Source organism: Salvelinus alpinus, chromosome 12, assembly GCF_045679555.1.
Source record: "Salvelinus alpinus chromosome 12, SLU_Salpinus.1, whole genome shotgun sequence".
NCBI classification, from domain to species: Eukaryota; Metazoa; Chordata; class Actinopteri; order Salmoniformes; family Salmonidae; genus Salvelinus; species Salvelinus alpinus.
The window spans coordinates 33571063-33587349 of record NC_092097.1 but is presented as its reverse complement, the minus strand read 5'-3'; the positions used below and the strand labels follow the sequence as shown (position 1 = coordinate 33587349).

Genomic DNA, 16287 nt, shown 5'->3' with positions numbered 1-16287 from the left:
CAGGACCATTCTTCATAAGAAACTGTAGAGTAGTGTTGATTTTGTAGCGGAATCGGCAAAGTAGTGCAAAAGCTTGCAACACATCGTTCATTCCAACACAGGCCGCCACAGACACAATTTAGGCTATTCAATACATCTTTGCCATATTAGACAAAATCCTTTGACCTTTTATAGAATTTAAATTCAAAATAAATAATTTCATAATATACAGGAGACAGTAGTTTGACAGACATGAAACCAATCAGTCTTTCGATATGTGCAAACTGTGAGAGGTATGAAAGACTAAATAAACTCAACTGATGTATCAGTTAGTGATACCGAACAATAGAAAGGGTCATAAAACAAGAGAAAGCCGTCACGTGATCTAAATATGCACCATCATGAACGACACTGCTGTTGGTCCAGAGACATTCATTTAGGATGGTGTGATTCCAAACGGAACTATTGGTATTCAATCAATCAGTATTGTAGTTCTTCAGCCACTGAGCGACACAAAAACCATTGTAATTTCTCCCTCTTTGAAAAAGGAAACATGAAAAAGCAGAAAATGAAACAAATGCTCAACAAATTAAATGTATGCACTGACCAGGGTCCGTAAAAGCAACACCACGAGACAAATGTTCCTCGTTCATAGACATTCAGTATTCATATGTGCAGTAGCTGAATTGTCAGACTTCTTCTCTTGGAATAACATACATGGAAGAGCAGAGCTTACAACTAGAGCTTACACTAAAACTGGACAGATGATGCTAACTCAGAAAAAAACACTTATTTTCTCCAAAAACAAGCAAATTATATGGCCATGACAATTAATCAGTAGTCGACCACAAGGGAATTGAAGAAGTGTTTTTTCTGTGTAGCAGTACCATGACACATGGATATGGTTATGTTCAAGAGGGTATTGGAGCAGACAGTGGGTGTGTGCAGGAATGTTCCAAAGTTAAATAGGAACTCTCCCTGGCTGTCCTCTCTTAAGAATCATGCATTCAACATCTCCATGAGTCGTACAGCGCGAGATTCTGGAAGGGTGATTCTTCAGATGTTGATTGAAAAGTTGGACAGGTAGTCAGCATCATTTGAAGTACAGATAAGACCCTCATACAAGCACACACAACAAACCAAAAGCAAAGGAATGCATCACTAGAACTTGGTCCCAAATAGAATAAGTATTAGAACGACAACTATAACAGTAAGGATTAAAATGACCAGCATCTTTCGGTTTTTCTTCTGATACTGTTCAGCCTGCAAGAAAACATTATAATTAAGTTTGCGGGCAAGATAACATCTTTCCCTTTTTCATGGACATAATCATCAATTGGGCTTCGTTTGAACCATTGTTGATATTTCAGATGTGCATTGCACAATCTACCATTGTGTCCTCACCTTTTGTAACTGTTTCAACCCCTCTTCTGTTTTGACACACGATTGCTCCACATTGAAGTCAATTCTGTCAAGTACTGTGCCCTGATATTGGATAAAGAAAGAAACAAATCAGTTGGGAAAACATACAAAACCATATCCATGGGCCATACTGACACAGTTTGTTATTGATGTTAATCATCACAAGGTATAAACATGATGGTGTTGTAATGTTTCCAAAAACTGAATAGGGTTTCCCCTCACAGACCTGTTCCACCACCATTCCAGCCAGGTCTCGGAAAATCTCATTCAGGTCAGAGATGGACTGGACTATTTGTCTGACCTCTCTCTCACGTTCCTCCACCATCACTGTGTTCTGCTCTACCAGGATCAGCTGGTCACCTGTAAACCCCTGGGAGAGATCAAAAATATGGGCTCACTGAATAGAACTTTGTCTACGTCCCAAATGCCACCCTATTCCCTTCTGTGGGGGGAAAAAATAGTTTTGTTACAGTCTTAATGCTATGAAAATACTTCAGTCAAATAGTGCAATTCACAGGTAATTTTCCCTGCGGTCCAGTAACCTCTTCATACACCACACAAAGGAGTGGTTTGTTATTGGCTCCTTATCAACCAGGCTGAATTCTTGTTCTGTTTGTTTAGGCTCTAAAGATCAGTTGAGGTCAGAAGTTTACATACACCATAGCCAAATACATTTTAACACAGATTTTCACAATTCCTGACATTTAATCTGAGTAAAAAATCCCTGTCTTAGGTCAGTTAGGATCACCACTTTATTTTAAGAATGTGAAATGTCAGAATAATAGTAGAGAGAATGATTTAGTTCAGCTTTTATTTCTTTCATCACATTCCCAGTGGGTCAGAAGTTTACATACACTCAATTAGTATTTGGTAGCATTGCCTTTAAATTGTTTAACTTGGGTCAAATGTTTCAGGTAGCCTTCCACAAGCTTCCCACAATAAGTTGGGTGAATTTTGGCATATTCCTCCTGACAGAGCTCATGCAACTGAGTCAGGTTTGTAGGCCTCCTTGCTTGCACACGCTTTTTCAGTTCTGCCCACAAATTTTCTATGGGATTGAGGTCAGGGCTTTGTGATGGCCACTCAAATACCTTGACTTTGTTGTCCTTAAGCCATTTTGCCAGAACTTTGGAAGTATGCTTGTGTTCATTGTCAATTTGGAAGACCCATTTGCGACCAAGCTTAACTCCCTGACTGATGTCTTGAGTTACTTCAATATATCCACATAATTTTCCCTCCTCATGATGCCATCTATTTTGTTAAGTGCACCAGTCCCTCCTGCAGCAAAGCACCCCCACAACATGATGCTGCCACCCCCGTGCTTCACGGTTGGGATGGTGTTCTTCGGCTTGCAAGCCTCCCCCTTTTTCCTACCAACATAACGATGGGCATTATGTCCAAACAGTTCAATTTTTGTTTCATCAGACCAGAGGACATTTCTCCAAAAAAGTACAATCTTTGTCCCCATGTGCAGTTGCAAACTGTAGTCTGGCTTTTTTATGGCGGTTTTGAGCGAACTTTCAGGTTATGTAGATATAGGACTCGTTTTACTGTGGATATAGATACTTTTGTACCCGTTTCCTCCAGCATCTTCACAAGGTCCTTTGCTGTTGTTCTGGGATTGACTTGCACTTTCCGCACCAAAGTACATTCATCTCTAGGTGACAGAGCGCCTCTCCTTCCTGAGCAGTAAGACGGCTGCGTGGTCCCATGGTGTTTATACTTGCGTACTATTGTTTGTACAGATGAACGTGGTACCTTCAGGCATTTGGAAATTGCTCCAAAGGATGAACCAGACTTGTGGAGGTCTACAATTGTTTTCTGATGTCTTGGCTGATTTCTTTTGATTTTCCCATGATGTCAAGCAAAGAGGCACTGAGTTTGAAGGTAGGCCTTGAAATACATCTACAGGTACACATCCAATTGACTCAAATGATTTCAATTAGCCTATCAGAAGCTTCTAAAGCCATGACATCATTTTCTGCAATTTTCCAAGCTGTTTAAAGGCACAGTCAACTTAGTGTATGTAAACTTCTGACCCACTGGAATTGTGATACAGTGAATTATAAGTGAAATAATCTGTGTGTAAACAATTGTTGGAAAAATTACTTGTGTCAAACACAAAGTAGACGTCCTAACCGACTTGCCAAAAATATAGTTTGTTAACAAGAAATTTGTGGAGTGGTTGAAAAACGAGTTTAAATGAAATTGAAACTTCAACTGTATGTATTAGCAACAATGCTGATCAGGGAAATGTCAAAATACACTGACAGTGTCAGTTCCAAGCTCACCCTGTCATATAGTGCTATATCTTCATCCTCCATTAGAGGACCGGAGTCAAAAAAGTGCTTTGATCTCTCCTCGCGATTCTTCATGCCTGTAACAGAAAGCATCAATATTATGACAATAAAAGAGACATATGATGAGGGTGGAGGTGAAACCTAAGACCAGAGAAATGTAGAGTGTGTGTGTGTGCGCAAGTTCGTGCCAGGAGAGAGAGAAGTGAGGGATGGAAGATAGCTGAAGAGGTGTAGGAGTAAATACAGTAAGGTGAAATACCACCGTTCAGTTTGAGTGAGTGCTCGCTTACGTTTCAGGTAACTGGACTGTGTGTGTCTGAAGTTGGTGGACAGCTCCTGCAGGCTCCCTGCCAACGAGGACACCACATTTCTCAGAAGCCTCTCCTCCTGCTCTGTGCAGTGGCCACAGCGAGACTGCAGACCTGTCACCGCACGCTGACACCGGTGGAACATCTACACACACACAGGCAAAGGAGCAAGCACTCAATATATCTTTGCCATATTATAGAAAAACATTTGACCTTTGTACAATTTAAATTCAAAATAAATAATTAATATCTACACTAGTGATGTGCAGGTTAACTCAACCCACAGTCCCGTGGTTATATCCGTAGGGCGGGCGCGTTTAGGGTCATAAAGAGTCGGGTTGAATAAAGAGAAAACATTTTTTTTTTTTTATTAAATCCGTAAATGTATAATTATAGTGCAATTTATATCTATAGGCTACATTGAGGTTTTTCTTTCATTATTTTAAGCTATCTGGCATTAGTGTGTAAACCAAAGCTTTAGGGGCTAACTTTACGCGCGCCAAATAGCCTACACGCCAACCACCAAATGCTTTTGTGAACGGGCAGAAAAAGTTAATGTCATCCACTGAGCCAAAAAGGACAATGTCAGAGAAATATGACAAAAGCTGTGAAATGGAAAGTTGAAAATAAAGAGAAAGGAGGGCCAGAAAACTAATGTTTGGGAAAGATTTGGTGAAGTGGTAAAAGAGGACGATAGCAGTGCATATGCTATGTGTAGCCTACTGTTCAAATGGATTAAATGGAAACTGAAATCTGGAAACTGACTGTAGGTCTATAACCCCCTCACAGACTTAATATTAAATCCTGCATAATTAAGAATTTCTTGCTGTAAAGTGATTCACCAAATGTACATTTTGACTTGGGAACAGGAAAGGATAAATATTATTTGTTTCAGCATCTTGAGAGAATGCGAATGAATGCGCAGTTAGGGACTGTCTGTAGAGGTAAAAAAATAAATAAAAGCTGACAGTATTTCAACCACATAAAATATGCATCCAGGCCAAACTGAAATCTTATCAGAAACATGTAGTTTTCACAGCTTTCCATTTCCTTACAACCCTTCAAACTGATGTAATTTGGAAATGTTGCACAGAAAGAGTTATTGTATTTTCTCCCCGGTCGCTAAACGTCTTTGCTCCACGAAAGAAGCAGAGTTGACAATAATAAATATTATATTCTCTTCAATTGAGTTTCTTGTATGGACTCCTCTGTCACTGACAAACCTGTGTGATCTCCTGAGTAGTGATCTCTATGGCATGCTCTTCTTCACTGCTGTCATCCAGGGTGGGACGGTTCATGTGCTTATCATGGAGGGCGGCCAGCTCCTTCATTTTCTGCCGGACCCGTGTGATTTCATACTGAATCTGAAAGCCCACGCAACCACAAGATTAACACGGATGCACAGGAGAACAGGACATGCACTGAAAGCTCCAATAAAAATGAAATTTTAAAGAAGACTGACACGGGACCTTGGAATTTGGTATAGGCTAATACTAATAGGCTGACATTTTCTGAAGTATCTACAGCTCAATAGTTTCATTATGGTGGTGAAACTAGGCATATGTAATAGCCTAAACGTAAAGGATTAGCTCACTATTTTACAACTTGATGTTAGATTGTTCCTCACCCTGAAACTCCATATTTGGTTAGATGTTACTTAAAAAGGTGATTTGGCCATGGATATTTTTTTTAACATGCTCACATGTCCCCATCACTACCATTGATTGTTGTGGCTAAAGTAAGGTGCATTTTGTTGTGGCTAAAGTAAGGTGCATTTTGTTGTGGCTAAAGTAAGGTGCAGTTTGTTGTGGCTAAAGTAAGGTGCAGTTTGTTGTGGCTAAAGTAAGGTGCAGTTTGTTGTGGCTAAAGTAAGGTGCAGTTTGTTGTGGCTAAAGTAAGGTGCAGTTTGTTGTGGCTAAAGTAAGGTGCAGTTTGTTGTGGCTATAGTAAGGTGCAGTTTGTTGTGGCTATAGTAAGGTGCAGTTTGTTGTGGCTATAGTAAGGTGCAGTTTGTTGTCGCTAAAGTAAGGTGCAGTTTGTTGTCGCTAAAGTAAGGTGCAGTTTGTTGTGGCTGTTTAAAGAAAACTGAACCATGGATTAGTTTCTCCTGACCCATAAACTACATTCAGAATGAGGGACCATCTAACATCAAGTTGTAAAATTATAAACTACACGTTTAATAAGATAGTCCTCAAAAGGAAAAGAAACTTGGTGGAGAGATCTCTGATGAAGTCTGAAATAGTGGCTTACTTAATAAAGTAAATGGAAGCTCCTCTTGTGCCCGGCTCAGCCTTATACCGTTTAAGGTACTTCACCGTATCCATTTCAGTAAGGCCAGATTCTTAAAATTCTGCCCAAATTGATGGTACATGTGACAGGTGTAAAAGCTCCTTGGCGAACTTGACTCACATGTTCTGGTCCTGTCCACGTCTGGTAGATTGGTCCACTATATTTAAGACCCTTTCTGAAGCATTGGATTAGAGTTGCAGCCTAGTGCAGAAAAGGCTATTTTTGGAGTACCAAACAACAATCCTTCCCTGACCAATAGACAGCTAGATGCCATTGCCTTGGTCTCCCGGTTGGCCCACAGACAGATTTTATTGGATTGGAAATATATCAATCCTCCCTTAGCCTCAAAGATTGGTCGAGGAGAAATGTACAATGTCTTTACATTGTTATCCTTCATTCACTGTGAATAAAAATATTATATACAGTACCAGTCAATAGTTGACACACCTACTCATTCCAGGGTTTATCTTCACTATTTTGTCCATTGTAGAATAATAATGAAGACATCAAAACTATGAAATAACACATATGGAATCATTTAGTAACCAACAACAAAAAAAAAGTTTTAAACTAATCCAAATATATGTTATACTCTTCAAAGTAACCACCCTTTGCCTTGATGACAGCTTTGCACACTCCTGGCATTCTCTCAACCAGCTTCATGAGATAGTCAGCTGGAATACATTTCAATTAACAGGTGTGCCTTGTTAATTTGTGGAATTTTTATCCTTCTTAATGCGTTTGAGCCAGATGTCTTGTGACAAGGTAGGGGTGGTATACAGAAGATAGGCCTATTTGGTAAAAGACCAAGTTCATATTATGGCAAGAACAGCTCAAATAAGCAAAGAGAAATGACAGTCCATCATTACTTTAAGACATGAAGGTCAGTCAATGCGGAAAATGTCAAGAACTTTGAAAGTTTCTTCAAGTGCAGTTGAAAAAAACCAAGCGCTATGTTGAAACTGGTACTCATGAGGACCGCCACGGGAAAGGAAGACACAGATTTAACTCTGCTGCAGAGGATAAGTTCATGAGAGTTACCACCCTCAGAAATTGCATCCCAAATAAATGCTTGAGAGTTCAAGTAACAGACACATCTCAACATCAACTGTTCAGAGGAGACTGTGTGAATCAGGCCTTCATGGTTAATTGATGCAAAGAAACCACTACTAAAGGACACCAATAAGAAGACAGTTGCTTGGGCCAAGAAACACAAGCAATGGACATTAGACTGGTGGAAATCTGCCCTTTGGTCTGATGAATCCAAATTGGAGATTTTTGGTTCAAACCGCCGTGTCTTCGTGAGACGCAGCGTAGGTGAACGGATGATTTCCGCATGTGTGGTTCCCACTGTGAAGCATGGAGGAGGTGTGATGGTGCTTTGCTTGTGACACTGTCAGTCATTTATTTAGAATTCAAGGCACACTTAACCAGCATGGCTACCACAGCATTCTGCAGCGATACGCCATCACATCTGGTTTGCACTTAGTGGGACTATCATTTGTTTTTCAACAGGACAATGACCCAACACACCTCTAGGTTGTGTAAGGGCTATATGACCAAGGAGAGTGATGGAGTGCTGCATCAGATGACCTGACCTCCACAATCACCTGAACTCAACCCAATTGAGATGGTTTGGGATGAGTTGGACCGCAGAGTGAAGGAAAAGCAGCCAACAAGTGCTCAGCATATGTGGGAACTCCTTCAAGACTGTTGGAAAAGCATTCCTCATTAAGCTGGTTGACAGAATGCCAAGAGCGTGCAAAGCTGTCATCAAGGCAAAGAGTGGCTACTTTGAAGAATTTCAAATATATTTTGATTTGTTTAACAATTTTTTGTTAAACTACATGATTCCATATGTTATTTCATAGTTTTGATGTCTACACTATTATTCTATAATGTAGAAAATAGTAAAAAATAAAGAAAAACACATAAAAGAGTAGGTGTGTCCAAACTTTTGACTGGTACTGTATACAGTGCATGTTAAGTATTCAGACCCCTTGACTTTTTCCACATTTTGTTACGTTAAAGCCTTATTCTAAAATGGATTAAATAATTTCCCCCCTCAATCTACACATAATACCCCATAACGGACAAAGCAAATTTTTGCAAATGTATTAAAAATAAAAAACTTAATTACATTCACATCAGTATTAAGATCTTTTACTCAGTACTTTGTTGAAGCCCCTTTGGCAGCAATTACAGCATCGAGTCTTCTTGGGTATGATACTACAAGCTTGGCACACCTGTATTTGGGGAGTTTCTCCCATTCTTCTCTGCAGATCATCTCAAGCTTTGTCAGGTTGGATGGGGAGCATCACTGTACAGCTATTCCTCTCCAGAGATGTTCGATCGGGATCAAGTCTGGGCTCTGGCTGGGCCACTCAAGGACATTCAGAGACTTGTCCCGAAGCCACTCCCGCGTTGTCTTGGCTGTGTGCTTAAGTTCGTTGTCCTGTTGGGAGGTGAACCGTCGCCCCAGTCTGGGTTCCTGAGCGCTCTAGAGCAGATTTTCATCAAAGATCTCTCTGTACTTTGTTTCGTTCATCTTTGCCTCGATCCTGACTAGTCTCTCAGTCCCTGCCGCTAAAAAACATCCCCACAGTATGATGCTTCACCGTAAGGATAGTGCCAGACGTGACGCTTGGCATTCAGGCCAAAGAGTTTAATCTTGGTTTTATCAGACCAGAGAATCTTGTTTCTCATGGTCAGAGTCCTTTAGGTGCCTTTTTGCAAACTTCATGCGGGCTGTCATGTGCCTTTTACTGAAGAGTGGCTTCCGCCTGGCCACTCTACCATTAAGGCCTGATTGGTGGAGTGCTGCAGAGATGGGAAAACCTTCCAGAAGGACAACCATCTCCAGAAAGGAACTCCAGAGCTCTGTCAGAGGGACCATTGGGTTCTGGGTCACCTCCCTGACCAAGGCCCTTCTCCCCCGATTGCTCTAGGAAGAGTGTTGGTGGTTCCAAACTTCTTCCATTTAAGAATGATGGAGGCCACTGTGTTCTTGGGGACCTTCAATGCTGCAGAAATGTTTTGGTACCCTTCCCCAGATCTGTGCCTCGACACCATTCTGTCTCGGAGCTCTACGGAAAATTCCTTCTACCTCATGGCTTGGTTTTTGCTCTGACATACACTGTCAGCTGTGGGACCTTACAATCAATCAATCAATCAATCAATCAATTTTATTTGATATAGCCCTTCGTACATCAGCTAATATCTCGAAGTGCTGTACAGACACCCAGCCTAAAACCCCAAACAGCTAGTAATGCAGGTGTAGAAGCACGGTGTGTGCTTTACATACAGGTGTGTGCCTTTCTAAATCATGTACAATCAATTGAATTTACCACAGGTGGACACCAATCAAGTTGTAGAAACATCTCAAGGATGATCAATTTAAACAAGATGCACCTGAACTCAATTTCGAGTCTCATAGCAAAGGCTCTGAATACTTACGTAAATAAAGTATTTATGTTTTTTATTTTTAATACATTTGCTAACATTTCTAAAAAAACGTTTTCACTTCGTCATTATGGGGTATTTTATTTACAATAAGGCTGTAATGTAACAAAATGTGTAAAAAGTGAAAGTGTCTGAATATTTTCCGAATGCACTGTATAGACAAAATAATAAAAACTTATCATACTGAAGTACTGTAGAAAGCATGTGATTGGTTCTTACCTCATCTACCCCATCTACCCACTTGGGCGGCAGTCTCTTGGTGACTCCGATGGCAGCTTCTGGGTCCAAACGTATCCCAGAGACCAGGGCCATGCGGTCATCAGCCAACTGATAGGAACATCACAGATATTACACAGCATATAATTTCCCATTTCAAGCATTGTTGTTTGCAGACTTTCCATACAAAGCATGGTTTATGTTTCCCCCAGAAAAATAGGTCCTTGTGACTCTGATAGTATAGTTTGGATACAAGGAGATTGGACAGTACCTCATCAAGCTCCTAATGTGATTGGCAGACCCCAGCGAAGTCCAATAAGGAGAGAGGGAGAGGTGAGATGAAGTGAGACAGTAACAGAAGTAACAGTAAGTGAGCCCCAGACAAAAAGCAGTGATCAGCTTCATACAGACATTTTTCATGCAATGTCACAGATACCGTTTAAAGAGGGATCATACTAATGTTCCAAAATGTCTAATTTTGACCCCAAAAATTCAATTTTATATCAATCAATTGAGGTTCTTCAAACATGTAAAATCACCCTTTAAAAAGGTAGGCCTGTCTTTGATAAATCTATGCTAGGCCTAAATACATTGGGTCAGTGAAGTGTGACATGAGTGTGTGTGCGAAGGCAAAGAAATAGGGTTAGCCTATGTCCCTGATCTCCAAATGATTAGCCTAAGCACAGAAGCATTTCATATAGGCCTAGAGAAAGGAAAGATGTAGGACAAAGATTAGCATTATAAGAGGATTTTGATATGCATGCAGATCACTCAGCATGAGCACCCAGAACACCATGCAAGAGAAATAATGCCATAAAAACGAGGAGCACCTAAGCCATTTCAGAAACTCAAAGTCTAGTAACCACTGGATTTGCTCTTTGATCCAAACAAACATTACTATGCCGCAAAACGCCAGACGACTGATTTGTCTTGTAATGAATTGGGCCTAACGCTTCCTCTACTATCCACAATCAGGTGGATGAAAATAAGTCATTTCAAAGTCTGGATTTGAGTTCTACTATGAAGCTGCTGGACACAATAACGGTCCCATAGTCAAAACACCTTAGTGCCCAAAAGTAGGAGGGTGAACGAAAGAGGGACTGAAAGGGAAAACTATAAACTCTTTAGAGTTTTGAAACTATGCAAAATAAATAGGCTAAGATATTATGGACTTACATAGACAGCATTTGTAAAAGGCCCTGCATCCTGGTCAATAATGCAAAATAGAAAATATATATCAGTGACCAACAGTGCAAACTAAGTATTCTAAATTAGCATATACAAATATCTTCGTAACAAGTAGGCCTAGGCTATATCAATGTAAAGTTTGTCAAATATCTTAAAAATAACAGTTTAACAACCCAACACCAAGCACAGGATCAATTAAATCTAAAACAGAGCAAAGCACCATCTAAAGGGTAGGTTTTAGAAAGACATGCAACTCACTAAAAAGCAAAAGGGTACACACTACAAACAAATACCTCATAAAATGTAACACGTCAATTGTTACATTTGACCATCTCTATAACAAAAGACTATTCAACTCATTCCAGCATGAACTGTTATTGCTTCTTTATCAAGTACTGAACATTGCCCTTAAAATTAACTTCATGTTCTACCTTTAGCCAAACGTTTAATTTGTTTCTTACTTTGACAAATACATTGCTTCAATTGACTTTATCATGCCAAAGGAGAATGCACGCTCTAAGATGATTGGTAATGCAAGTTGAGGCTATCAGTACTCTAAAAGCATGCCTCTGTGACATGACTCAGGCCAAGGCAAATGTGCGCATCTAGCTTGACAGCTAACTGTACCTAGTTGTTGCGTTCTAGCTTGACAGCTAAATGCAGCAAGTAGCCAACATCATATTAATGTGTGTTAGATGGCCACTAGTTAATTAGCTAACGAGGAGACTTAATCAAACTACGGCTAGTTTATTAATGTGTTAACCATCACACACACACGTCAAATTCAGACGATTAACGTTAGACTCACCGCAGCATTGCTACGTGTACTCAGAGTACGACGGGTGCCGTATGTACTCACTTGCTCAGCCAATATATGACGATTTTGGATTGCATTGTTCCGCATTAATAAGAAGGCATCGGTCAAGCGCCTAGTTGCCATGCTTAATTTACACCCTTAAGATGTGTAGCTATCAAATAACAACCCGTATCGCACAGTGACTACAACGACTAGCTAGCTACTATACAATGCAATGAACGTTAGCGAGATAGCCTGTACCGGCTAATCGAAGGGTTCTTCCCCTTTCTGTCCTCACAATAATATATCGTTTGTTTTCTATCTTTCGCTTTTATGAAGTACATAAATAAAACATAAAATATTAAGTTTGACTTCAATGAAACATGTACTGAAGATGAGGTCTGTGTTCTGGCCTCATCTACGTGGAAAACGTAAATACACAATAAGAGCTTCGTGACCAAACACTTCCCGGTTAACACTTTTAATTTGAATTGGAGACCTCTATTAAAGAGAATATATTTGTAAAACTAAATCTAATCATCATTAATCATATTTTATGTATTTTCATATTATGTACTTTTATATTAATAAAATAAATACATAAAAACGAGAAACGTTTTATTTTCCGGGTCAATCCCACAAGGTTTCAGTCCACCGATATTTTTGAAGAAGAGTTGAAATAATGTAGGTAATCAAGGATGCATGATATATAGTTCTGCATTGCATAGTATTATATTGCAATAAAAGCATTGGCATCTATAAAACTGAGGAATATATTCGGTTTTTAGCGCTACCCCCAACTGTAACTATCAGCGAACAGGAACGTACCCATTGGAATCTCTATCGCGCATGCTTCCTTGAATGCGTTAAGCTAATGGCTAAGGATAAACTACATTAACAGTCTAACCATTTTTATTTACAATGGCAGAATATGGAGAGGAAGAGGGATTCATGTTACCTGTAGACGACGGTTTATTTGCTGATACATTTTCTGATGATAGCGTGTACAAATTCATCGGTCAAGAGTTAAAGATCAGCCAGGTGTTCAGCGCCAACCTCGGCGTGGCAGCGCCAGTGTGGGACGCCGTAAGTTCACTACTAACTCCATGAGTACACACTGGCTACATTTATTCTGCACATGATGAATACAGCTTTATTGGTTATGTAGTAGTGCATTTAATACAGTAGTGTTATGCAAGGAATTTAATGAGCTGCCTGTTGTATTTACTGTTTGGTTACTGTTGGTTAAATAGGCGCTTCATCTATGCCGCTATTTCGAGGAAAACTCGCTCAACCTGAAAGGAAAGCGCATCATTGAGTTGGGCGCAGGGACTGGCATTGTTGGCATTTTGGCAGCACGTTTGGGTATGTTGGTTCATTCTTTGTCCGTCCAGTAGAGGTCGGCAATGTCGATTTTCAGTAGCATCCACTGTTATTTCAATAGCCTATTCATTATTATTTACTTTAATAGCCGTTTATAGAATTTGAATTGCCTTTCCATCACACTGTTTACCCTGTCACACGCACATTAGCCTACAAATGTACTTTTCAAAGACTTTGAAACACTACAATAAAAATGTAAAACATCACAAAGATAATCATTTATAAAGGTGTATTTACCTAATTTCCCACTGTTACAGGAGCGGATGTGACCTTGACAGACCTCCCCCTTGCTGTCCCTCAACTGCAAAGCAACGTCTCAGCCAACATGCCGTCCTCCGGCTGGCCTTCTGTTGCCCCCTCCGTCCTCCCCCTCTCCTGGGGCCAAGACCAGCACATCTTCCCCATGGACTGGGACCTGGTACTGGGTGCAGACATTGTGTACCTGTCTGAGACTTACCCCCTCCTGCTGGACACACTGGTTCACCTGTGCAAGGTCAGGGCAGTGGTGTACCTCTCATCCAAGATGCGAGAAGAGCACGGAACGCCTGGCTTCTATGGAGACACTCTGCCACAGAGGTTCCATGTCAAGCTGGAGCACCGCGACCCCACACAGAACATCAACATCTACAGCGCTACTCTGAGAGGGAAGCAGTGACAGAAATGAGACTGGATAGGACTGGGAGACTGATGAACCGGTAAATAGGTTGAGACTTGGAAGAGAACCACACAACAGTGCCTGACTCTCTGAACCCTCTGGGGTTCCTTCCTCTCCAAAAAAACTTTGTGCAGGAGCTGGATAAGAACGAATAGGCACCTGACACAAAAGAGCAAAGGCTCCTCACTCTGATTTTAGTGCTCCCAAAAGTGTTATTTTAAACAAAATATAGACCAATAGGTCATCATGTTGAATGAAAAGGTCTGTATGGTCTTGTAAGAAACAGAATAATACTTTTGTGGGCAGGAAAAACATATCAAAGATAAATTTCCTGTCTTTGGCAGGTTACTACAGTCAAATCAAGTTGTGTTTGATCTGGTTTGAGGAAGTGTTATATTGTTTAGGTTGACAGGGTTGATTACTGGGAAAATGTTGATGATACCATCCACTTGCAGAACTGGCAAAATTGACAGTTTCTGCCCCCACTCCCACTCCCTCCGCCTGGACATACTTCATCCCCTCACTCTCCTGCTCTCTGCTGATGTGCAGAGTTTCTGTTTAGAAAAGAAAAGCCTGTTTGTTCCGCTGGATAGTTTCAAAGAGAGACCGGCCGTTATACCCCCCCTTCACCTCTCTCTGTGCTATAGCTCACCCGACAAAACAACAGATCCCTATCTATATTCACAGTGGGCTCTCCACTAGTGGTCCACATGGTCCCCATATGAGAAACTGTCATTCATCGTGCGTGTAATAATCCTTTGATCAATATTATAATGATAATGCCCAAGCAAGTTGGACAAAAAGTAACCTGTGGTACAACATAAAATAAAATGTTATGCATTACTTTCCTATGCCTATAGTGCCTGTAAGAAATTATAAATTTTTCAATTATCAAATGATTGATTGAGAACCAAAACTTCTGAGAAATAAAGTTAATAAAATGTATACAACTTTCAGCAACAATCTCCTTGTCTGCTTTGTCGTTGATATAATAGATGACATGTTGTAATGCTTTTTTCCTTAGGTTTGCAATGTCATTCACTTTTAAGCACATCAACCATGTACACACAATGTGAAGTGTGCCAACCCTCAGTGTCATTTCAGCATTGTACAAGCAAACATGAAAATCAAGGATGACATCTTTGGAAAGATATATTGTATAGTGTCATCCTTAAATCCTCCACCACTGCTGTCCCTAATCTTCAAGCTGACCCCAAAACTATCAGATTTTAAATCCTCCACCACTGCTGTCCATAATCCTCAATCTGACCCCAAAACTATCAGATTTTAAATCCTCCACTGCTGTCCCTAATCCTCAATCTGACCCCAAAACTATCAGGTTTTAAATCCTCCACCACTGCTGTCCCTAATCCTCAATCTGACCCCAAAACTATCCGATTTTAAATCCCAATAAATTCAGGTTATTGCTATTCGTGATCCTTAGGACGTCTCTACTCTAAACCCCACCCTTACCTAACCTTAACCATTTTTCATTTAAACTTCAAATCGGGTAGCGACGTCCCAAGGATACCGGATAGCAAGGACCGTAAATTCATGGCAGACAGCCTTTGTTGCCCCAAACAATTAACTTCAGCCAAAAAACGCTGAAGTAAGCATTTGGGAGCAGGCAAAGTTTTTTTTTACCTGCTGTGTCACATTGGTCCGTGTGTATGTACAGACACAGTTTATATTCCCACTTCTCTCATCCTGCTATCTGTCAGCCCAGGGAATGTGACTGGGTGGGGAATGTTTGTTGCAACCAGGGTGTGCCTCTTAAAATAATTCCACTGTGATGTTTTGAATGGGAATGTTGGCTGTGGACAAGAGGAGGATGGCCTCTGGCGGTGACAGGGGAGTGAGGGTGTGTGGCACGAGGAAGGGGGGATCAATAACATTTTCTTTCTAAAACAAGTTGCCCAGTTGGTGTGGTCAGCATCAGACTATACCCTAAAAGCAAGGACCTTCCTCCAGAAACACTGACCAGAGGTATGTGTGATATGACAGTCATTGGATTATTAAATGTGCTTTCAGTTGATCTTATATCTTATATTCATACAAATTCACACTTGTTGGTTTGATCTAAAGTTTGACTTTTGTATGCAAGTCTGGACTATAAAAGTTTAGTTTTCTACTTCAACAGTGAAACTGCATCTCATTTGATGAAATAGAGAAAAAAAATCAAAATGCTAAAAGCAATTCTGTAGTTGAAAAGGCATATCTACATTAGGGATACAACAATAAAATGTATGTTTTTCCTCTACAATAATTTCAGAAGTCAGTCTCTGGTTT

The 16287-nt window shown here is 40.4% G+C and overlaps 2 protein-coding genes across 7 annotated transcripts; one reads left to right on the top strand and one right to left on the bottom strand.

Moving 5' to 3' along the window:
- Window positions 1-117: 117 nt before the first annotated feature.
- LOC139535933 (syntaxin-16-like) lies at window positions 118-12393 on the bottom strand. 5 transcript variants are annotated; one of them, XM_071335910.1, is made up of 9 exons: window positions 12024-12393; window positions 11153-11182; window positions 9980-10087; window positions 5233-5373; window positions 3992-4154; window positions 3693-3778; window positions 1628-1771; window positions 1384-1464; window positions 118-1242 (listed from the first exon to the last, which is right to left on the bottom strand). In XM_071335910.1, exons 1-9 carry the CDS (start codon window positions 12102-12104, stop codon window positions 1141-1143), a joined length of 936 nt encoding a protein of 311 aa, XP_071192011.1. In that variant the 5' UTR covers window positions 12105-12393; the 3' UTR covers window positions 118-1140. The 5 variants fall into 5 exon arrangements, with proteins under 5 accessions (XP_071192011.1, XP_071192009.1, XP_071192007.1 ...); XM_071335908.1 differs by having other exon boundaries at window positions 11973-12373; XM_071335906.1 differs by lacking the exon at window positions 11153-11182 and adding an exon at window positions 10248-10259 and having other exon boundaries at window positions 11973-12252.
- Window positions 12394-12577: 184 nt separating this feature from the next.
- LOC139535931 (EEF1A lysine methyltransferase 3-like) lies at window positions 12578-14954 on the top strand. 2 transcript variants are annotated; one of them, XM_071335904.1, is made up of 4 exons: window positions 12578-12644; window positions 12889-13046; window positions 13214-13325; window positions 13601-14954. In XM_071335904.1, the coding sequence occupies exons 2-4, from the start codon at window positions 12912-12914 to the stop codon at window positions 13996-13998; spliced, it is 645 nt and encodes a 214-aa protein (XP_071192005.1). In that variant the 5' UTR covers window positions 12578-12644; window positions 12889-12911; the 3' UTR covers window positions 13999-14954. The 2 variants fall into 2 exon arrangements, with proteins under 2 accessions (XP_071192005.1, XP_071192004.1); XM_071335903.1 differs by having other exon boundaries at window positions 12592-13046.
- The last annotated feature ends 1333 nt before the right edge of the window (window positions 14955-16287 follow it).

Excerpts from the sequence above, each read along its gene's own strand:
- LOC139535933 (XM_071335908.1), bottom strand. The coding sequence starts at position 12,104 with ATGGCAACTAGGCGCTTGACCGATGCCTTCTTATTAATGCGGAACAAT. Across the intron at positions 4,155-5,232 it reads CTACTCAGGAGATCACACAG|ATGTTCCACCGGTGTCAGCG; the intron begins GTTTGTCAGTGA and ends GTGTGTGTGTAG. Across the intron at positions 1,465-1,627 it reads CTGGAATGGTGGTGGAACAG|GGCACAGTACTTGACAGAAT; the intron begins GTCTGTGAGGGG and ends ATCCAATATCAG.
- LOC139535931 (XM_071335903.1), top strand. The coding sequence starts at position 12,882 with ATGGCAGAATATGGAGAGGAAGAGGGATTCATGTTACCTGTAGACGAC. Across the intron at positions 13,047-13,213 it reads CAGCGCCAGTGTGGGACGCC|GCGCTTCATCTATGCCGCTA; the intron begins GTAAGTTCACTA and ends TTGGTTAAATAG. Across the intron at positions 13,326-13,600 it reads CATTTTGGCAGCACGTTTGG|GAGCGGATGTGACCTTGACA; the intron begins GTATGTTGGTTC and ends CCACTGTTACAG.